Source organism: Lemur catta, chromosome 2, assembly GCF_020740605.2.
Source record: "Lemur catta isolate mLemCat1 chromosome 2, mLemCat1.pri, whole genome shotgun sequence".
Classification (NCBI taxonomy): Eukaryota; Metazoa; Chordata; class Mammalia; order Primates; family Lemuridae; genus Lemur; species Lemur catta.
In genome coordinates, this window is record NC_059129.1 from 109,631,131 (window position 1) to 109,655,851 (window position 24,721).

At 36.6% G+C, this 24,721-nt stretch overlaps 1 protein-coding gene across 1 annotated transcript in view; it reads right to left on the minus strand.

Moving 5' to 3' along the window:
• Positions 1-618: 618 nt before the first annotated feature.
• MAN1A1 (mannosidase alpha class 1A member 1) overlaps positions 619-24,721 on the minus strand; it is a 160,519-nt gene continuing 136,416 nt past the window's right edge. The window contains exons 7-12 of the mRNA XM_045544273.1: positions 24,388-24,481; positions 17,702-17,817; positions 12,925-13,144; positions 11,505-11,677; positions 3,724-3,839; positions 619-3,344 (exon numbers count right to left, since the gene is read on the minus strand). Coding sequence (XP_045400229.1) covers positions 3,218-3,344; positions 3,724-3,839; positions 11,505-11,677; positions 12,925-13,144; positions 17,702-17,817; positions 24,388-24,481 — 846 coding nt within the window. The 3' untranslated portion in view covers positions 619-3,217. The remainder of the gene's footprint in view (positions 3,345-3,723; positions 3,840-11,504; positions 11,678-12,924; positions 13,145-17,701; positions 17,818-24,387; positions 24,482-24,721) is intronic.

Consider the following 24,721-nt stretch of genomic DNA (forward strand, 5'->3'; position numbering starts at 1 on the left):
CCCCAGGTAGAGTGTAGTGGTGTCATCATGGCTCACTGCAACCTCAGACTCCTGGGCTCAAACGGTCCTCCTGCCTCAGCCTCCTGAGTAGCTGGGACTACAGGCACGTGCCACCATGCTTGCCTTATCTTTTTCTATTTTGTAGAGATGAGGTATCACTCTTGCTCAGGCTGGTCTTGAACTCCTTAAGTGATCCTCCTGCCTCGGCCTCCCAGAATGCTAGGATTAGAGATGTGAGCCACCGCACCTGACCTAACATGCTGTTTTAATGCTGTTTTTGTCTTGGTTTGAGGAGTGGGGTTACTGGACCTTAATTGGACTGTAAACTTACGGGGATCATACTTTATGCTATTTCTGACACTAATACCTCCATCCTTCATGTCCTAGTGTTGAACATATGTTAGACCTTTAATAAAGATACTTGACTAACCAAAGATTGTATATGCAAAATCATTTTCGATATAAAGTTTCTCAAATGGGAAATGTTTCCTTGTTAAGATTTTCTAGGTGTACTATGGAATTGCTACTAGGATCTAATATTTCCATTCCTACTGTATGCACTTACCCCTAGATATAAGAAGCTTACTTAAAAGGAGAAAAATATAACAAATGAGGAGATATAGTAAAAGACTTTATTCACAATAGAGAAATTTTACAAATATAATTTTTAAAAATTATGTGTCAATCTATTATGTTTCCCATTACATTAGAGATTTATATAAAGTTGGAAATGACAGAATGGATTTATGTACAAATCAAAAGCAATCAGCATAAAAAATGGGTAGTACACATGAAAGTCACTGAGTTCTGTAAATTGCCAGACAACTAACGTGTGTAATATTATTAATAATTGCACAAAGTATGTCAAAACATTGCATAAACACAAAATTAAGTGCTGTTGTTCATCTTTCAGGATGTGAATACATGTATAAATTTAACTGCACAGGTTGAAAATGAAAAAGTTTCTACTTAAAGATTTCTGTTGTTAAAATAATTAACACAAAATATAACTTTAATTCAATTACATCATCATAATATTAATCTATCTGTTTAAATTTTTGGTATTTTGGGACTTTTGTTTAAAAATCCAAGTTCTAGAATTGCAAAAACTTTATTCTTGCCATTGAGACAGCAACATGTAGTACAGCTTCTTGTCTACTTATACCAGGATACGAAAGGTACATTATAGTGCAGTGTGTATACACAACCTGATGTTGATACTCTACCTGCTGCAGAAATACTTATCAGCTTTGTGCTCTTAAATTAAAATTGAAAAGCAAGAAAAGGAACAATTAAAATTGCTAGTCCAAGGACATTCACAGAATGATCGCCCAATTTTGGCAATCATTTTTTGTATTTTGCCTTAAAGTCCTGGGAACAAGGGGCTCTTGTTATCTATTCATTCACTAGGTGAGGTAAGATATGAGAGGGTGAAGTAATTCTGGATAACAGAGACTCATTAACATGGCAATAATGATGTACTGAAGAATCTTTTTCATTCACTAATTTTACTAATTTTTTCTTTGACATATACCAATGTACAATATTGAAAAAAAAAAGGCAGATCACACAGGTGGCCCTGTCAAAGGAAATCTTTTGAAATATTTTCAAAAGCTTAAATAGCTAAAGCTATTAAGTCTATTGAGATCTAAGAAAATAATTGTCTTAAAAATATCAGGTTGAACCATATGAAACTGCTGACATTGGACAGTTTTTAAACTACAAGTGCAGCAGTGTTATACGATTCAGCTTAATCCACGGGGTTGCACTGATCTGTCTGACCATTCCAGGTTGAAAATTGAGATGGTGGTCAAAGTCTTTCAACTTCAGAATATGCATCATCATATTAGCCCTTTCATGTAAATATACATATATAAAATGAACCAATATGATAAGAAAACATAAGGTGTCACCAAATCTACTCTTGGGAAAACCATTCATATTTCAAAACTTAATGTTTAGAAGAATCATATCATTATTTTGATCTACTGCAGGATTGTGGGGGTTGGGAGTGACCATTTCTATATGTTGCTTCTAAGTTGGGATCTCTATGTTGAATTTAACCATACTAAATATACTGTATTCTTATTTGGCCTAAAAGTTTATTAGATTTTCTGTAATTGACCATGAAGAAATGAATTGGTAAAGCTTTTTTCACAGAGTCAAATCCTGCTTTCATACATGGAAATGAAATAATTTACTACATTTGAGAAAGGGCATTTTTCAAATCTGAAAAATCGGAACCAAATAGAATGCTTTTCTCAAGAAAAAAAAATACAGATGAAATAAAAACAAATGAGCTAAAAGCCATATGAAATACTCACCCTCTTCTTAGAACCAATTTCTTCATATAGTCAGTTAAAAGCAAAAACTAATACATTAAAAGTTATACTATTTCTCTTTAACAAAATGTACTTCAATGACAGAGTTCTGCAAAACGTGAGAGCTCACCTTGCTGTGTAGTAGGGAATGTAAGAAATTAACATGCATGATCCAGAAATGACACAGGGCATTTATAGTAAAATTAACAAATTCACAAATTAGGAAAAACTAATATAATTAACCAACAAAAATATACTGCAGTTTTGATGAAATGAGGTCTTCATGAGATGATCCTTTTAGAATGACTTTCTAATTTGAATTACAATGTGAGTGAAGTATTTTAGAAGACATTCTATCAAATAATGATAGACCCGCATAAAGAGGCTGTCACAGTTATAAGATCTGTCTCTTGTGGATAGACAAACCAGATTAACATGAAATTGAAAAGGAAAAGCTTTTTTAATACTTAATTTATTATTATGGCTTTTTGCAACATGGCAAAACATTACAGCTTAAAGCAGACATCATCTCCTCATAGAGGAGGAAAAAGTTTTGCAGTCAAATCAAATTGTAGTTAAGACGTCATTACTATACCATTCTATTCAGTTTAATGATATTACACCTTCACCAACTCCAGAGATAACAGATTATTTAAAAACAAAAACCAAACAAAAAAAAATGGTGGATCCACTGGCTGAATAATAAAGGATACAGTAAGGAATTTAGGTCCATCTATGCCTATGATAATAAACATAAAAGACTGCAAAACAATTTAAGAACTTAGAATAATCACAGACCTATTAATAAAAGTTCATCATGTGCCTGATAACCAGGAAAGGAATTATTAAGGTATGCAGTGAAGGGAATGGAGCAGAGTAAAATATAAAATGTCTTTTTATTTCTCTTTGACTTCAACTTCCTTTTTATCCGCACGGAGTATAGGGAGGAGATGTGCCTCGGTATTGAAGATCCAGTGTTCCAGTGGAAGAAGATCGTCATCAGAAAATATTAAGTACAAATATCTGGTGAGAGAAATATGAGACTAGGTCAGGCAGTAAAGACACAGCAAAAACCACATTAATGTCTCCATTCATCTTATGGAGAACCATGGACAATAGTCAAGTATATCAAAACCCTGAGTGCCTCCCCTCAGGATTTACTCGTGGGGTAAAGAAGCTATTCTGTGCTTTGGTGTTAGTGTACGGGAACCAAATAAAGCTGTCCCTAGTCATCAAATTAGTAATTACTGAAAATACACCTGAAATTACGGCCATGTATGTAGAATGGCATTCTGAATCAGTCATACTTAATGTTATTGGAATGTGTTCACGATAAAGACATCTACAAGGAAGATCTGTCCAGGTAGCTCAGCCGCATAGTTTCAGGATAATTTCCGCTTACTTTAGTGTCTCTGCCAGGAAGAAACTCTGCTGTACATCATCATAACTCTCACGAACGAGGTAAACATCCCTTAGGCCTGAATAGCCTCCATTTACTCTGCAGTGACTCTCCAGGGCCTAAATTACAAAGAGGAGCAAAAAAAAATGGTCACATTTCAGTAAACTGATTGTCACTGATTTTTATTAGACTGTCAAATGCAGATAAAATTGATTTTCAAAAAATTCTATTCCAATTGAATGAAAGCTTGTAACAGTTTTAGGTAAAAAATGTAAAAACCATAAACTATAAATGCAAATATAAAACATGAAAAGTCAAAGAACACATAGACAACATATCTTACCCTAACTGGAAACACTTCTACATTTAGTTTTGGAATAATTTTTCACTGATTTCTACCATTTCCTCCTATGGCCTAGAGCAGGATTTGGCAAACCACGGACCACAGGCTAACTCCAGCCTATTGTTTATTTTTGTAAATAAAGTTTTATTGAACCATAGGCACACTCATTTTTGTTCATATATTGTCTGTGGTTGTTTGTCAACAATGGCAGAGTTGAGTAGATGCAACAGAGACTGTATGGCCCCCAAGCCTAATACTGTCTGGCTCTTACCCAAAAAGTTTGCTGATCCCGGTCTATAGAGATTTTTAATGTCAATGAAGATTACAGACCACTGGTTGAGAAAGTGTACTGGACTGAAAACAGCTGCCACTATAATCAGAACATTTTATTTCTTGAAACTTGATTGTAGGGTATTAATTAGTGATATTGGTGACAGAGCTAAAAGAAGAAAATGAAAGGCAGTGAAAAATGTGGTTGGCATCTATTCCTAAAATATCTTTTTTCTTTTCTTTTGTCTTGTATGGAAGAAGATGGGATGAATCCACTGACAGCTATCTACGGAGAAATGATCCTACATCTCTGGAGATGTCTGAGCATGAGCATTTGGAAAAGAAATGGGTTGGGCAGCGTGGGGATGAAAATTCAGGTAACAACAACTGCCTTCTACTTTGTCAGCTGCCACTGTATTGACTGCTGTTTGTGTTTTTTTTTTTCTTCCAGAAGCCCACTATATTTCTTTTCTTTGTTTCTATTTTTCTTTATTTTTTTTACTTTTTTCCAGCTTTATTGGTGTATGATTTGACAAATAAAAATTGTATGTATTTTAAAGTATACAATGTGATGTTTTGATATGATATGCATACATTGTGAAATGACTGCCACAATCAAGCTAATCAACATATCCATCACCTCGCATCTGACATAGTTACTGTGTGTGTGTGTGTGTGTGTGTGTGTAGTGAGAACACTTAATATCTACTCACACTCTATTATTAACTATAGACACTGTGCTATATAGCAGGTCTCCAGGACTTATTCATCTTATCACTGAAAATTCATACCCTTTTACCAGTATCTCCCCTTCTCCATCAACCCCCAGTCCCTGATAACCACCATTCTACTCTCTGCTACTATGAGTTCAACTTTTTAAAAATTCGACATATAAGTGAAATCATATGGTATTTGTCTTTATGTGTCTGGCTTATTTCACTTAGTATAATGTCCTCTGGGTTCATTCATGTTGTCACAAATGACAGCATTTCCTTCTTTTTAAAGACTGTCTAATATTCCATTGTGTATATATACCATATTTTCTTTATCTGTTCATCCACTGATAGACATTTAGGTTGCTTCTATATGTTGGCTATTGTTAATCAAGCTGCAATGAACATAAGAGTGTAGTTGGATAAATATCCAGAAGTGGGGTTGCTGGATCATATGGTAGTTTACTTTTAATTTTTTGAGGAACCTCCATACTGTTTTCCATAATGGCTGTACATTTTACATCACTACCAAGAGTGCACAAGGGCTCTCTTTTCTCCACATTCTCATGGACACTGATTATCTCTTGACTTTTTGATAATAGCCATTTTAACAGGTGTGAAGTAATATCTCATTGTGGTTTTGATTTGCATTTCCCTGATGATTAGTGATACTCGGCATCTTTTCATGTGTCTGTTGGCCACTTGTATGTTGTCTTTGGAAAAATGTCTCTTCTGGTCCTTTCCCAATTTTGAAATTGGGTGGTGGTTTGTTTTTTTTTTGCTGTTGAATTGTAAGAGTTTCTTATACACTTTTGATATTGACCCCTTCTCAGATATATGGTTTGCAAATATTTTCTCCCATTCTGTAGGCTTCCTTTGGTTTAGCTGATTGTTTCCTTTGGTATACAGGAACTTTTTGGTTTGATGTAGTTCAATGTGTTTATTTTTGCTTTTGTTGCCTGTGCTGTTGCAAAAAATCCAAACCATCATTGCCAAGGTCAATGTCAAGGAGCTTTTTTCTCAGTTTTTTCTTCTAGGAATTTTATGGTTTCAGGTCTTATGCTTAAGTTTTTAATTCATTGTGAGTTGGATTTCTGTGCAGTATTTGGATTTTGAAATTACATTTGCTGCTTTGCTGGTTACCAGGCATATTTACCTCTAGGAAAATTATTTTCTGCTCACCACATCCTACTAATCCTATTGATTGTATGGCCAAATAAAAATTTCCATTGTATAAAAATTACCATCTGAAATCCGGTTCTAAGTCATAGACTGTGGAGAAAAATAACAGTTTAGGTCTAAAACCCTAAAATATTTTATAATGAAATGAAGAAAATACAAACAAGATAAAGTTACTCTTAGTTTCTCATGTCTTCCTCATTTATTTTCAGTTTTCTCTTATGAATCCTAATTCTGTCCCTCTTTTTTTACATGTATAATTATATACCATTTTTCTCCCATTTAACCTTGCCATCTTCTTTCATTTTTCTCAACCTTGCCATATTTGTTGCGAAAAATCTTAATTGGCTAGAAAAGGGTTTTGGAGGGAAATAAGGCTCTAAGAATGCAGAGCCCAGGAAAGAGGAGAGAGAAGGCAAATACCAGCCATGGTTTCTCCTGATGCTGCACTGACAGCTCAGCTTCCATCTGCAGATACTGATAATGAGAATATTGATTTTTCACATCAGGGCTGGAGGGCAGAAGGGAGAGAACAGGGGCTATGAGGAGAAGCATTTAATTACCAGGTTAAAGAAAATCTGACCAGCAGGCTACATGAATAAAGAAAATAAGGAAAATGCCTCATGATTTGGTACTTTTTAAAAGCTCCCGGGAAAATAAGAACAATCGACTTAAAAAGAAGCTTCGATTAAATTCTAAGTTGCAGACAATGTGCCAAAAGGGGGACACGCCTGGAGATAAAAACTTTCAAGTCCTATTATTTTTCCCCTTCCTTCCTTTTTGATAAAAAGTCAAATACCAGATACATGGAGTAGGCAAAAAATTATTTGTAAAAATGGGAGAAAAATAAGGATTTAGAAGAAATGGGCAAGCTTGTTATGGGAACATAATGAAACCCCATTTCCAGACATTTCCTTAACTAGATTCTAACCACAAAACCTTTTCTTGGCTATTCCCTTGAGGTTCTTTCATGATAAGCGAATGAGAAGGCCAGGGATGACAAACAGTCACCCCCTTTCCCCACAGAAATTTCTATAAGCTCCTTTTATGTTATAGAAAAAGAGTTGCATTTGGGGTGGACAAAGCCCAGTGGTCTTTCTTTCTAGTTCGCTCATCTCATTCTTGTTTCCCCACGAGTCCTGATGGGGAAGCTATAGCAGTCAAGAACACAACCAAAAATTTTGAGTGGGGAGCCAAGTCCCAGAGACTCCTTATCTCAGGCAGCATCCTTCTCAACGTGGGGTTGTAAGTGAAAATGAAACAGGATGAAAAAATGGCTAGCATGGTGATGGGCTTTTCAGAGGTTTACAGAGGCCTAGCAAATTTCATTTTTTGAGGCTTTTGGTAAATTAAATTTTTTTTTTTTTAAAAAGGAAAAATGCCAAAGAATCTTTTTATCCCCTTCATGCCAAAAGTCTAAATTTTAAGACTTCAGGAATGTGAAACTGGGTACAAGTAGCTTTCCTGGGCCCTTAGAATAGGCCCGGATTCTGTGGGTGTCTCACAGTGGAAGCAGTCACGTGTCTGGACAGCACAGTCTGACCAATCAGCATTCCACTACAGTCCGTTCTTGGGACTCTCAGCTTCTAGGCACAGGGACCACCTTGATTTTGTATAAATGCTTACATAGTTAATGACCATATGTGACTGGGAAGTGCTAATAGCAGAGAACAGGATAGGAGAATGTTTACAGTGACTGGAGCTCTAAATAAAGGATGAAAGACAAACCTGACCCCAAGTGACTGTACTTGGGGAAGGGGGGTAAGAAAAGTGTGTGAGCAGCATGAGTTATATCTAAGTCAGAAAGCATTACTGAGGATAGAAAAGCATTCTCTCATCTACCAGATTAGATAAACAGCTGATCCATGGAGCTTTCCAAGAGTGAATCCCAAGGAATAATGCTACTAACGCCGTCTGCTTGAGTTCGGTCTGAACTCAAGGGTAGAACACAGAGAATCAGGCACCATGAACACATCAGAGTTTGGAAACAGGAAGGGGGAAGACAAATCACTCTTTGAGAGTTAAAATGTCCATGTGGAAAAGGTTAAGTTTAGAAGACCAAAGGAAAATGTCTCTGCAAAACAAAACCAAAAACAAAACCCCTCAAAATCCCTACATAAGGCTTATCCTCTACTGTGGACCAGATTATATAATTATAATCTATATGAATGTATATGTATGATTAATATTCTGATAAATCTCATACTGTAAATTATCAGATATTTAGTTGGAAGGAATTTAATAGAATTCTTCATGACATTATTGAGAAAAAGCAAAAGAAGTATCAGCTGTTATTTCTGTTAGGTGGACTCACAAGTGCTTGAACACCTCTGATTAATGGATTGCTGTTAATCTCTGGAAGAAGTCTCTAGTGATGTACTGCTGGGTTGTATACTTTTCCAAATCTTATTCTACATTATTATTAAGAAGTTGAATACACGGAAAGGTGGTTTTTCAAGTATACCATGAAAGAAGGCTGGGAAGGGAGTAATTTGTTTGAAGATAGGAAGGTGGGTTATAAATCCTTTACAAGCTGCAAGTATGGCTGAAACAAACTACAGAACAAAACAGTTGTGACTCTACAGCAGCTAATGTAGTAGTAACATCTCCTGACCATAATTTTGATGTAAGCCAGAGGTTTGATAAGTCTACTAAAAGAATAAGTTGGACTGTAGGCTGTGGGAAATCACACTGAGAAGTTTTTGAGCCACACTGCTCAGCCCTGAAAGACCACAGCTGGAAACCACATCAGGAGAAGAAGGTGGAGGGAAATGATGGAACAGGAGGGGAAGGGCTGGCAGAATGTGCTGTATTCGGATAACTGAGGAGCCAAAATATAGAAGAGAGAAAACCCCCAGTACCCCGCAGAGCACAGAACTCTGTAAATTCTGGCTTCAAAAGGAATAATTTTTTAACACCATCAGCCATTAAAAAAAGGAATGAATTACTTCATGAGGCAGTACACTCCCCTTTGCTGCAAAGTCTCTGCATTGATGAGGAACAGCCATTTGGCAGAGATGGAGAGGAGCTCTTGTCTTTGAGTAGAGGCCTGAACGAGGTGATTTTTTAAGATTCCCTATGTTTTAGATGGGTTCTCTTAAAAACAGCACGTGAGAAAAGGGTTGGATGCAGGAAGTTTATTGGGGAGGTGATATCAGGAAGTGAGTGAGTGGGGAGAGTGAAACAGGGACAGAAGAGTCAATGAAATACATCGAGTGGGTTACAGCTGTGTGCGATGGGGCTCACCGCTGCTGGAAACCCCCTGGAACCACGGAGCCTGCGCTGCAGAATTATGCTTTAAAGAAGGAAGACTAGGACAGTTATCTATCAAATCAAAAGCCTCATTAGCTGAGGGCTGCCCCTGGGGCTGTTAACTCCTCCACACTTCCCAGACCACGGCCAGCTGCCTGGGAAAAAGTTCCCCCACCTTCTTCTCCTGACGTGGTTTCCAGCTGAGGTCTTGAGTCTGAGTCAGAACAGACGAGAAGCACTGGGCTGGAGGTGGGAGCTGCCGGCGTGAAGGGCACTGTCCACTTGGGCTGCCACTGAAACCCAGGGGGCTACAGGGATGTAACACAGGGAAAAGAAAATGCTGCCTTCTAAGTCTAGGATTTTTGTGCTTTAAGAAGGGCAAGAGTCCCCAGCATTCCTTGCTATAGCTCAGGTTCTAGCAGAAGTTTCTAGGAGCAAAAACGGGGGGAACACTGTGTTGTGATGCAGGGAAACAATTTCACATCGTACGTTTTGCTAAGGACTTGGCAAGGGATAAAAATCATAACACATAAAACCAACCTTATTATTTCACAGACAAATAACTCCCCTGAAAAATCAAGCAAACCCACTTAGCAAGAGATTTACTTCCCATTTTTGATCACTTCGCTGTCATGCATTTGCACATTTTAACATCTATAAAATTGGCAAGTCATAATTTAATTGGCAGTGTTATTCTTTCTCAGTCGTATATAAAATAATGATGCTTCTTACAAATTACGGTGTTTTAGATTTGATGAAATATGTTATTCCTGGTATTTTCAATTTAAACTGATATTCAATTCATATAAAATAATGATGCTTCTTCCAAATTATGGTGTTTTAGATTTGATGAAATACATTATTTCTGATATTTTCAACTTAAACTGATACTCAATTCCTTTGCTGGCCAATTCAAGACCAAAATAATTCCCTTTCACCAAAGCTTAGATGAACCTTAATTTTACCATATTTTTTTCAGAGAAAAACAGAAATTTAAAGAAATTACAATTACGAATGATTAAATGTAATTAGAAAACTGTGCAAAAAAGAAAAAAGAGGCCTGAAGAATCACTGTTATTTAAAATGACTGATGATTAATGATAAGGCACACACTAAATGAAGAGAGTAATAAGCAAGATTCATGAACGGCTTCCTAAGATATTAGTGAAATTTTACACAAAGGCAATATTCATTTCAGATTTCCTGAGAGAAGTCATTCCTAATGAACAGTTTTTAAAGATAGCTAACTTTCTGACAAAGAGTGCCAGAGAATGAAAGAGTGTAATTAACGCATTTGCTTGTGCTTATCCCCTGAACTCCCTGCCACTCTTTCCAGAGTAAGTCTGATGAGCAGACAGACACTGTCTGATGCACGTCCTGCAGAGCGACTCTGTGGCACACAGAGTGCACTGGGTTGGTGCGGGAAGATGACACACCACCCTCCAGGAAGAGACTCAAGAGGCCACAGGCAATTAGCACACCACACCGGGCATGTGGAAACCTTACAGATTTTCAGAGAAACCTGAGACTCGTGAAGGAATATCCTTATACAAAGCAATTCTTCTATAAGTTCTTTCTAAAAGTTACATCTAAGTAGCAAGTTTACTCTAAGTAAAAGCACATACTAGCATTTTTAAAGCCCAGAGATTAATAGATAAAAACCATGTAGCGGTTTCTTCAACCAGACAACAGAGATGAATATCGCCAAGTTGCCATAACACCTCGTGGAATTAAGAGATCATTATTTCTATAGTCATGCAAACTTAATTTTATGATATGCCTTTCTGGATATCTCCTTCAATATCCAAGTCTACTAGTAGGTATATTTATATCACTGTTGTATAAAGCAAAGCTAATGCCAGGGATATAGAATGACTTAACTGAAAACACACAGTCCTGAGTGGAGAAAACTCTGGTAAAAGCTTTAAAAATTATAGAATAGTCAGTATGCCAGATTTATAGGTACCACTGAACATTTTTTCCTAAGACATTTATCCATAAGAAACATATGAAAGTTAAAACATCACCTCTACAGCTTCCCAGGCCCACTTCCGGTACTTCGGATCATGAGTCAGTCGCCACATATACATGTAGGTCTCAACAACTTCTGGCCGTAAGATGTAGTATTTTTCATTTTGCCTTGTAGCAATGGCTTCAACACCGCCATCAAATCTGAAAGCTTCTGGTCCCAATTTCATAACTAAAAGACATGCAAAGGTGAACAAGGGTTACTGTCTTGGACAATGCTTAGTGTTTGTAAATTAAATGAAACTAGAAAGTTCAGGCTTCCCTCAGTATCTGTGGGGGTTTGATTCTAGGACTCCCAGTGCATACCCAAACCTGGGGATGCTCAGTCTAGTCTCTTATACAGAATGCCACAGTATTTGCATATAGGCTATGCATATCTTCCCATATATGCTAAATCATCTCTAGGTTACTTATAATACCTAATACAGTGTAAATGCTATTTAAATAGTTATACTATATTGTTTAGGGAACAATAAGAAAAGAAGTCTATACATGTTCAGTACAGATGCAATCATCTATTTTTTCTTTTTAAAGAAACAGAGTCTTGCTATGTTGCCTAGGTTCCCTTTGAAGTCCTGGGCTCAAGGGATCCTCTTGCCTTACCCTCCTGAGTAGCTGGGACTACAGGTGCATGCCACCATGCCCAGCACAACCATCCATTTTTTTTTTTAAAGAATATTTCTGATCCACAGTTGGTTGAATCTGTGGAGTGGAACCTAGGGATACAGAGGTCTGACTGTACTTAACATTCAAAAGAGATACTAAGACAATCATTTGAAGGAATAGCTGTAAACACCACATAATATATAATGTTCAATATACTTTTAAAATTTAGTCATCTAAAAGAGACCATTTTAGAACACGGTAACAATCTTTTTTTTTTTTCCCATTTACCCTCATTTACTTAGCACCCAATAGGTAGATGAAAGGTACCATGAGACATCTTGTCTGTTAGTAGGAAACTCAGTCGTTGACAATTCTAAGTCATTTTGTCACACAAGGCTAGTTAATCTTTGTGTTTCAAATTCCTATTTTATAAAAAGGGAGCCAGACTCATTCTATTTCATGAAGATACAGTGAAGAATAATAGTGTTTTATTAAAAGCTAAGTTTCTTTCAGCACTGGGACAGAGACCCTTACCCAGTGTTATTTGGCAAAAGCAGAGTTCAGTAAATTAGGGTGGCTTACCGCTTTTGCGGCCTGGATTTTTGTTTCTTGGCAAACTAAGGGGTAGATATTTTTAAGTAGAAAAGCCTTGCCTTTTAAAGTAAAAATATGAATTCCTATAAGATATTAATCAAGATCAAGTTTCATAGACATAGTAGATATTCTTTTGATGGCAGCAATGACAAAGTTCCTTACTGAATGAAATCAAAGCACGTGGGATTGGATTATAAATGAAGACTAGCATGTACTTACAAGTACGATTATAAGACTCATGACAGGTACGGGCAATTTCAGCCCCGAGTTCAAGGTAGTGTTGAGCCAGGCTTTCAGGAGCTCCATCAGCCCCAAGCGCAAACATGCCTCCAGCAAAGCAGGTCAGGTGGCCCATCTTGTGCTCCAGAAGGCCCCCTTTCCACTCTGCGATGTAAGTGAGACCACTGCTAGACTTGCGGATCAGGTGAGTCTCAATGGCCTGAAAAAAAAAAAACACAACTTATTTTTTTAAACATTTTGTAATCTCTTCTCAAATTTATACTAAAAACACAGTCAACGTTAAAAAATAAAGAACAAAACATGACTCATAATTTGAGTTTGGTGTTACAAATCCAATTCAACCTGAAATTTTATGCTATCACTTTCTGTATTCTTCCTCTAGTCTATGCCTTACTTGTTTGGTTAGTTAGAATTAAGGTTATTGGGTCAGCCCAGTTGGTTTTACTTGGTTCCATGACCAAACACTTGTAGTCCTCATACCCCAAAAGCTGCCCCCTTCTCAAAGACAGGCCACTGGTGCAGTGGAAATAGGAACATAGCATATTTGTGTATGAGATCCAGGCTGGTGGCATTACTGTTCCTTTCATTTCCTTAGGCTCTGAGGGTGGCAAAACAGAGTGGCAAAGAGGAGCTGTTCTGGAGTCAGACTACTTGGCTTCAAATTCCAGCTCTGACACTGTAATTTGTGGGGGTGGGTAATTTGCTTACTATATCCCTAAATCTCAGCATCCTTATCCATAAAATGGGAATGATAGTATCTCCTAAGGGGCCTCTGCAACATTTTCTTTATAAAGCAGTCAAATACTGTAAGTGGTAGTTGATAAAGGTCATTTATCACTATTATTTACATCTCCAATGGGTAACACTTGAATCACATTCCTTCCTAATAATTCTATTAAAACATAAACTAATGACTCATACCTATAATCCCAGCACTTTGGGAGGCTGAGGTCAGAGGATTACTTGAGGCTTAGAGTTCAAGACTAGTCTGGGAAATAGTGAGGCCCCCGTCTCTACAAAAAAAAACTAAAAAAATTAGCCAGGCATGGTGGCTCATGCCCGTAGTCCCAGCTACTTGGGAGGCTGAGACAGGAGGATCACTTGAGCCCAACAGTTTGAGGTTGCAGTGAGCTATGATTATGCTACTACACTCTAATCTGGGGAACAGAGTGAAATCCTATCTCATTAAAAAAAAAAAAAAGGTCACTAGTATACAGTGAAAAAAAATATATAGAATAAAGATCTTTACATTTGGGAGAAATGATCATATTTACAAAAATGATTTAGAAAACATCTTTTATTTCTGTCCCAGGACTACTGGTATTATTTTAAACTAAACAGAGAAATAAAATAAGCCTTATATTTTAAAAAGCAAAAATGAAGTGTGTTTGGGATTACTAATTTCCAATTACTCTAACAGAAAATGCTTACCTCTTCCCCCCTGCCCAATTACTTCATAGGAGGACATAGGATATGACTGTGACTATACCTAGACACTGCTATCAAAAAAGAGGAATTTTTAGGAATGGTAGGCACAGAAAAAACTTGTAATAGAGAAGAATGAATGAAAATGAATATACAAGCAGATAAAGCCTTTCCTACTTTCATTAGAAATAAACAGATGAAACCAATATAGTAAGAAATAAATGAACATACTACTGTGCTCATTAACTGTGGTTAAGCTAATTTTATTGATGGTTTAGTTATTACATTAATATTTCATTCTTATTTAATGCAACTGAACATCTTAGCTATTTACACTTCTCATAACACAAATTGCAATAAAATCCTTCAAGCAGATACTTGTTCATCACCCAAGAAATTATACTTTCTACATGGCAAGAGTAATAGCTTCTGAGCATGATTTAAAGAAACAGTATTACCCTGTTATGGATCCTAAATAAGATACTATATTATTTTTGGCATGATTCTGACCAAGTTGCTACTTCTCAATATTAACTACAGTGAGATTCCAAGACCTTCGAATCTTGGCCATCAGAAAATGTAAATAAATACATTGTGTGTGGCCATCAGAAAATGTAAATAAATACAAAGCAGGATAGATGGTATTTAGTGGCGCTCAAAAAACTGTATCAAGGCTCAGAGAATTAAGTAGGAAAAAAGATCGCTACATATTTTGTGATTTCATCCTTATATTTGAAAAAGAATTGGTTTCATGAAGCCTTTAGAATCTTAAATGTCTGATAAATCCCTGCCCAGGTATCATTCACCACTGTGGATTCTTCATGCAGTCTCCAGATAGGGCCGTGACAGCCAGCTGAAAGCTCAAAAAGTATTTTGTTATGAAATCAACCAAAGAAAACACACCACTCTGGGATTAAATGTTTTCCAAAATCCCCTTGAAGCTAGTGCTGAGTAACCATATCTCCAGTAACTCAGCTACCCAGAACAACAACGTAGGGCATCCGATCCTTGATTATGATGATCTTTCAAAGTACAACTTACAGAAAGAAACTTTGCTATATAAGATAGCACTACTTCTCAAAATTAGGAATTCAGTTGTAGCTTTGCTTTCTAAGTTGAAAATATACAGTGGATTGAAAATTAGTTTCTGCTATTAAGAGAAAGAGGAAACACTTTGACTTCATTTGTCCTTAATGGATTTTCCTATCAATGATTTATCTAAACACAATACACTAAAAGTTATGTGGGTATTATTTGAGAAATTGGTAGAAAATATTTCAAAGAATATTTTAAAGCTGCCTTTCTTATAACATCAAAATCTCAGAGGGCCACTTTCAGATTAGAATAATTAAAACGTCTGCCAGTGTGGTCATTAGAGGATGACAGAATGGAAACCGTAATGTGTGGAGAGGAGTTTCCTAGGTTACAACCTGAAACCTCACAGGAATGAGGAAAAATAAACCAGGAAAATGCTGTGTGGATAATATCCTAGTTTGCTGTACATCACATGCCTTGATAAAGGCTGTGCCAAATGAAGGCCCACGTTCTAACTAAGCTGCCCTGGTTCCTCTACGTGATGTGCTTTGCTTAGTGAAGCTCCCAACTGATCTCGAGAGGAAACGGAAGTCATACTCAATCTAGTTCACCACAGCAAAGCAAGCTGCGTTCATATTTAAATAAATAAATCAGCCTAGGTCAAAATGACCCAGCTCTCTTGTTAGAAAGACTAATTTTACAATGATTATGTCACTGGGATTACAAATTTCCATGTTTTTCTATGAATTATTTTTGATTATAAAAAATCTCTAAGCAGTCAAGAAAAAGGTCAATTTTCTGAGGACTTAACTACAACTTTACAAAATTGTTTGAGAAGCCTTGATAACAATTATTAATGATATATGAGAGTTCCAATGTAAAATACTTACCAATCACAAAGGCACATCATTCTGCTAAAAAATTTTGTTCTTGAAAAGCTGGGTACAAATTCGATAATATATACAATAATTTTCTTCTTGACTTTACTTACTTTCTTTTTTTTTTTTTTTTGTTGAGACACAGTCTCACTCTGTTGCCCGGGCTAGAGTGAGTGCCATGGCGTCAGCCTAGCTCACAGCAACCTCAAATTCCTGGGCTTAAGCGATCCTACTGCCTCAGCCTCCCGAGTAGCTGGGACTTACAGGCATGTGCCACCATGCCTGGCTAATTTTTTTTTTTTGTATATATATTTTTAGTTGGCCAGATAATTTGTTTCTATTTTTAGTAGAGACGGGGTCTCACTCTTGCTCAGGCTGGTCTCGAACTCCTGACCTCGAGCGATCCACCCGCCTCGGCCTCCCAGAGTGCTAGGATTACAGGCGTGAGCCACCGCGCCCGGCCTTGACTTTACTTACTTTCTAACTGTATTTTCATTTTTGATTAAGGCTTAACTGGAGGTTTTCCTTAGTTTATTCTTACACTGGCCACCTCCTATAGACTTTGCTAAGTAGTTTCAAACTTACCACCTGTAAATAAAAATTTCAAGGTAGTATGGAATTTCTTATTCACAAATAAATCCATGGTGGTGAAGCAAAAGGGACAGGTGTTGACACAAATTTTAGTCTGGATTTTTGGTTTCACACTTAATGTCTCTGAGGTTCAGCAACCTTATCTGTAAAACTGGGTAAGTGATATCTAAAGTACTGTGAGAAAAAACAAAAAACAAAAAAACTCCTAAAAACCACCTTACTACTTCATTTAAAGTATCTACCTAACACTGCTACTGCTTAGCACACAGAAGGCAATTCAACACATATTTGTTCCCTTTCAATCCTCCTTCATTATAAAGAATCGTTGACAACTATTAATGATCTTCTCTTAAACACTAGTTTGTTCAGGTTTATATAAGTGGATCTTCTTAGAGTGCTGTCTATCTCTGGAGACAAGTTTACTTCACATGGAGGTAGCCACTGGGAGGGACTGTCTGTAATCTTAGGCAATTTTAACTTAGTTAATATTCAGAACACAAATTCAGGATTTTTTCTTCCATAATTTTAATTGTGCTTTTAAGGAGGGAACTCATACTCATGAAAGAATATCTCTTTTTCAGATATGTGACTCCTAACTGAGGTTTGAACCATGTATTAAATAAAAAACTTTTAACTGTCCTATTAGAAATAGATACATCAAGTATGATTACTATTGTTATAATTTTATTAGCATATATTGAACTCTACCTAACTGGAAATATTTTATAACCCACTCATGTAGTACTCCATATTTTTATTACAGCTTGATTAATATGCAAGTTATAAGTTAGAGCTGAGTGACAAAGATGATTTAAATATTAGGTTACCTGAACAGCATCAAAATACATCTTCTTAGCTTCTAGATCTGTCTTGTCAGACATTAACCATGCCTTTAGCAAATATTCATAAAAGCTGTCCCCAAGTCCTCCAACTGATACATGATCTGGAAAGAGAGGGAAATGAATTTTAGAGTGATTCAGCTTTTAATTCAGATAATGCAGCAAAATCACATTAGTGACGAGGATGCAAAATCCCATGTCAACTGCATCTCCATGTTGCATTTAAATTCCAACAAATCTCTTATTTTCAGAAAGATATTCTGAAATGAGCAGATGGGCTCTTAACTAATGTGATATACTCTAAATAATTACCAGAGTAGTTTTGCAAACATGAAGATAAAAGATATATAATCACCCCTAATTCTAAAAATCAGGTTCTCTAGTAGAAAATACCAAACTAAAATGTTTCCCAGTATATATTTAAATAAATAGTTATTTGCTTTAGTTCTGAATACTATAAAATTCTGTCAAAGTTGTAAGTATTAGCAAATCTTTAAAAAACATGGCTTGCAATAAATAAAAGAAGAAGCTCCCCAGGTTCTTGCCTTTATTACTTTTATTGCTATATGATATATTTGCTAGTGCTACCAATCTGAAGGGTCAAAGACTTACGGGGTGGGAGCAGTTCAAAAGAAGACACAGGAGATGAAGTTTTTCCTTTTAAATGCCATTCCTACCATCCACCCACACTGCCATTTGTTATGCCAGATCCATTACAGGAATTACCAACAATCTTGCAGCTGTAGGATAGGTATCCTCATTTTAAAAGTGAGATAAACGAGGCTTAGAGAGGCCATCTGAGATTACGGCGTTGGTAAGTGCCAACTGACTCCAGAACCCACACAGGGTCTCACGTCTGGATCTGCCTGCTCTCTACCACATAACACTAAATGTATGCTTTTGCTTACTGCTTGAATTAATACTTTTATTTTTCAAGAATGTTTGTTTACAAAAACAGACACACAATGTATTTGAAACATTGTTCCTGGAATTCAGAAAATTTGAGCCTTCACAAGATACCCTTTTTAAGTTTCATACCCCAAAACTAATTTTATTTATCTATTTTTAAAAATAAAACCTTTATTTGTTTTAATTCCATACTCATAAGTATGTAATTACTTACAAAAGTCAGTCACTATTTATGCAGCTACCAAGACACTTTTTCCCCTGATGGCTACCCAATAACTCTACTTGGCTGTCAACATGGGCACCTAAAACTGAACAGGTTGAAAACAGAATTCATTATCTTTCCCCCTCAACCTTATCTTCTGCTCTGGTCTCCATCTTCCTCTCTGCACATGCTAAAAATCAGGTAGTTGTTCCTTACTCCTCTCTCTCACTCCCATAACCAATGAGTTATCGGAGTCCACTTATCTTACTCCCCGTATGTATCTCTTGAATCCACCTATGCCTCTCTGTCTCACCAGCATGATCCTGGCTCAAGCCACCACTAGCTCCTGCCTCTGAGTCTGCAATGGCCAATTATCTGGTTCCTGCTTTCACTCTCACAGCATGTGCTATTTCAATTTAGACTAATTAAAATTAAACAAAACATTCTGTTCCTTGGTTATACTAGTGCTCAGTAGCTAGATGTGGCCCTTGCCTACTCTACTGGACAGGGAACACATAGAACATTTTCATCATTACAGAGAATTCTAACGATAGTGCCACTCCAACATTTTCCCATGTCAGTGTGAGGGTAACTCTCTTAACATGTGAATTTGATCACTCCTTCCTTGAAACCCTCCAATGCTGGGTCTTTGGAGACCCGGGATGCCCTGCAAGCTCTTTGGTCTTCACTACGGCATCAGTCTTGCTCCACGTGCTCTCTGCTTGCTTGCTACACAGCCTTTCCTTTGGTTTCTCAAAAACATCAGGCTCCATCCCACCTCAGAGCTTCTATAGGCCTTGTTCTGTCTGCTTGTAGTGTATTCTGGGACCCCTTCCCCTCCTTTAGTAATTCTTACTCATGCTGCACACCTGGGATCCAATGGCACTTCCTCAAAGAAACCTTCCCTGACACCGCCCACTAGGTTCCCTAGTCACATACTTTCTGATATCACATATTTACCACACTTACAATTTCATAATGTGGTGGAATTTTCTTCTGTCTTTTCCACAAGATCATGATCCAAGAGGGCAGAGACCAGACCTATTATGTTTCCCAGTCCACACGAGCCCCTAGAAAGTGTCTTGTACATGGTAGGTACTCAATAAACAACTGATGAACACAGAGAATTCTCCTAAGTCAACCTTAATAAGGACTAGAGAAGGGACATTTTTAAGTAGTTACATATGCAATTTTCTTATTGCAGAAAGTCCAGCATTATAATTTTAATTTTAACATTCATGTGTTTTTAAAATTAGAAGTCTGATTTTTAAAACAGTAGTATTTGAAGTGACCTTTACAATTTCCTAAATAAATCACCATAGAAACCTCTGACATTTACAAACTAAACAGACTAAGTACTATCCCATCAATAATAAGCCCTGTTGGTATAAACATGATTGCAGGAGACAAACGTAAGTGATGCATGGTAGAGCGGATCACAGTTCGGTACTGTCAAAATAACAAAGCCTAAATGGAGTAATAGAAAACGATGGCCCTGATCCAGACGTGTCCCTCCGAGTTAAAGCAATGAGAGCTGAAAACTAACAGCCAGAAGCAGCTTGATATTTTCCTCCCCTTGGGTTATGATTCTGGAATGGATGGAAGAAGCAAGTTTGAGTATTTGGGGATTTTTTAAAAAGGGCAAAAGGACTATCTAACAATATACTTGTTTTAATTAATTTTTGTAAGTACTATTCAGTTTTTGATTTTTTCATTTCCTGCCTATAAAAATTTCACATTTGGGGAAAAAAAACCAAAATGAAGGAACACAGATGAGCAACATCTTTTTGATAATTTAGCATATCACTCACTAGGCTTTCCCCAGCTCTGGATGACTGTTCGCACTGGCAACAGAATCCTGTGCAAACATCTTAGTGGATATGGGAAAGAACATGCCTGATTTTATTAGCAGGAAAGGGCAGCCAAGTTTTAGAAAAAATATATATAGTGTTTTCCCAACCAACTTCTCTAAAGGTAAGGTGTACTGTATCACTCAGATGTTATGCTCTTCTCTGAAGGGATAATTTATTCTTTTTTTCAGGATAGGAATAGGTCCTATAAAAGGATTCCTAATATCTAAAAAAAAAAAAAAGAGAAAAAAACAAGACAAATAGCAAAAGAATCAACACAAAGGATTAAAATAATATCTCTGTTTTTAAATGTTTTGTAGACTTCATCTGAATCTGAATTTCCCTCCCCAAAGCAATCCCCCAATGATGCCAGTGATGACACTACACAAATATACATATGATAGATGGATAGTTGTTATATAAACCAAAGGGTGATAAATGTTCTGTGTATTGACATGAAACCTCACATCTGGCCTCAGTGGTCACAAGATCTGTTTAAATATCAGTGACCAGGACCAGATGCCACCTCTCAGCCACAACTGAGGAGCAGGAGCAACTGTTAAACAAGCATACAAAGAACCATTATTAAAAACAGAGGCAGAAAGATAGATGAAATACAGAACTCATGAGTATTCACAAAATCCAAGTAAGTAAACACCTACTAGGTGCAAGATACTGTGTGCTGCATTAACAAATATGACAAAGATCTGGTCAAAAGCTTTGGACCCCTAGGAAGATGAGCATGTACGTTGGTTATTGGGCAAAGGATTGTGATAGGAAATGACCCAAAGTGCTGGGGCAGGGGAGGAAGAAACAGAGGAGGAGTGGATGCTAATAAATTCCAGTCAGGGTCTTGAAGAAGACCTCCTGGAAGAAAGGACAATTAAGCCGGGCCTTGGTAGAGCAAGAAGGCCTAAGGAAACAGCATGAGCAAAGACTTGGACATGGCCAAGCAGGCCTTGATTAAAGAATAAAAAAAAAAAAAAGTGTCTTCCTTGTGGCTGGAACACAGGTTGGGGGATGGAGAAGAGACAAGGGGCTCATTGATCGTGTCTGCTTTTCCATCAGGAAATTGGCCCCAAAGCCATCCAAATATCAAGGACTCTTTGTACTAGGAAACATGGCCAAATACATTGTATATGGGTGACCCAGAAGGTGAAGCTGAGATGTTTCTTTCAATAAAACTGGCTGCTTTTGTCCTACTTCATACCGACATCTAAATCCTAAATTATAAAAAGGAAGCAGTAAATCAAAGAGACTTTTCAATTTTTGAAATCTGTGGTGAGAAGAATTCCCAAAATGCTTATCTTTTTAGAGAATTGTATCCAGTCATCTTGACTTAGAAAGATATGCAAGTTCTGTTTTATCCCTAGTACTCTAGTGGCCCTCAAACATTTTAGTCTCAGCACTCTTAAAAAGAAGTAAGCACCCCAAACAATTTGTTATGTGAGTAATATATATCAATATTTACCATATTGGAAAATTAAAACATAATTTAAAAATATTTTGTTACTTTATTTAAAATAATTGTATATCCGTTATGTTAACACATATTTTTCATAAAAACATATTTTACAGAACAAAAAAATTGGTGTGAAGACTGACACAGCTTTACACTGTTGCAAATCTCTTTAATGTTTGCCTTACTATTAATAGAAGACAGCCAGACTCTCATATCTGCTCTACTTTCAATCCATTGCTATATGCTGTTTTGGCTGAAATATATGATGAAATATCAGCCTCACACAGTTATACAGTTGGAAAACAGAAGAGTATTTTAATAGTCTTTTCAGATAATTGTGGATAGTTTTTTTTGATACTACAACAAAACCGGGCAAGTAGTTTCTTAAAGGTTAAAGTTTCTTAAAGGTTAGTTGCAATGTGCAAATTAGAAATTACATCAATGAATTTTTTTACTGTTACATTAAAATCCATTGGTCTATTTTGTACTTTGAATAGAACTTTTCCATGCATAATTTTGTAATATCATGCATTGGTCATTTGGGAAATATTGGTTCACTGAATTAGGCAGATCCTCCAAATAGTGACACATTTCATTACACAAAATCAGAAAACCACATTTGTTAGCATCACCACCAGTCTCATTAGAAAAGTATTTGTGTCAAGCTCATGGTGGCATGCAGATGTTTTCAAAAATTCTAATTTTTATTTAGAAACTCAGATTTTATCATAATTGGCATAAATATTGTCACTTTTCCTTGAAATGACAGGCTCATTTTCAAGAACACCTCTACCAATTACTGAGGCCTAAATAACCAGTTTGTTTTTAGTTGTTCTTTCAAGGAAAATGGTGATCCATGAAACAAAAAGCAGCTAGTTCAGCTCACAACACAATCACGCAAGAGCTTTTCCTCGAGGCGTCTACTATTTTTCATAATGCAGCAGGAGTGATTCCTGGGTACTTGCCATTTCCTCACTTAGAACACTACAAAGGTGTGTACTCAAAGCTTGATATTTACTAGAATCAATACTTTTTCAACTGTTTCATTAAGCACATTCATAAGTGAAATTGGCATCTTTTAAAAAATTTTTAACTGTAGTTAAGAATACAATGAGTATTATTACTACTATTTGGATTTGGTGTTTGCCTTGGTTCTCACGAGGCTTTAGCAGTTTTACCCACCATTGCTTTTGCAATATAAGTTCAATGTCAACACAGTGAAAAAGGCAGAAAGTCTTAGTATTATCATAAAAATAGTTTTGAACTTGTGGACCTCCCAGAAAGGCCTCAAGCACTTCCAATGATCCACAGACCACACTTAGGTAAGTGGCAACCTTGATTATAGTCCTAAGGTTTCAATAGCTACGTCTTCCATAGCTATTACCAACACACACATGGATTTTAGCACATTCTTTTCTACTAAATTATTCTTTAAGAAAAGCACTCCTAAAGTAACAATGAGGACATGACATTTAAATATAAAAAAAAACCCCAAATTAGAGTGAAATTTTAAGGCGGTACACTCTCGCCATGGCTAGGCATCTCACTTAATATTCTTCACTTGTTTTCAGTTGCTACTTAATCTACCAATGTTTTTCCAAATCAGCTTGAGACATTTCTCTCAACTACTCTGAATCTTTATACCCCTGGTCAAAATTGTCTTAAGAGTCTTAAGTAAGGGCTTCTGGCATCAAAAGTCCTTGTATGATACTTTCTCCTACCCTAAAGGTAACTCTACTGGCAAGAAACCTTTACCTGGTGGCTTACAATTAAGTAGGGAAAACATTGTGCTTGCTCTTTCAATTTCCCAGCTCTTTATAGATTCAGGCTCCTCTCTCATTGTATAGCCATGCAGAAATACAGAATGTTAGGAAGCAGAATGACCTAGCTACTCTGTGCAAAACCCACATAGTCATTAGCACAAAGGAATACATTTACTTTCCATCCATATGACCAGCTTGTTACAGGCTAATGTCCCCATCCTCCCCTGACCAGATCTTCCCCTTCTGATTAATAGCTTTAAATGTGCTTATATGTCATCCTACTTACTGTTACACATGAAAAATAAACAATTCAGTTTCCTGGTAACACAATCTGTCTTATGACAGAAGCCTGTTTATTAAAGGAACCATACCTCTTTTCTTCTTTTCTAAACATTTCTCAACAAAATTTGTGCTGCTTTTGCATGCCCTCTCTGTACTGCTAGCACAGGACCTTAAGGAGCTATAAGAATGTAAAGCTTTTGACTTACGTTGACCCCACTGTCCACTACTGGGATTCAGATAGTTAGGATAAAGGCCTTCTGGTTTTTCCAGTTTGTTCAGCACTTTTCGAATATTCATCACCTACAATAGAAAATGAAATGTTACCATGAAAATCTAAAAAACAATTTTTGTGCCACTCCTCTCCCTTTCCTGATTTTTTTCCATATTAGAAAAAAATAAGTTAATTTAAATGATGTAGAATTAGAACACAGATAGTTGCTGTCAGCTTATTATTACCAAAATAATAGCAGTAAGTAAATATAGTTACACTGATTATCTACCATATGCCAGACGCCATCCCAGGAACTAGAGGCATATCAG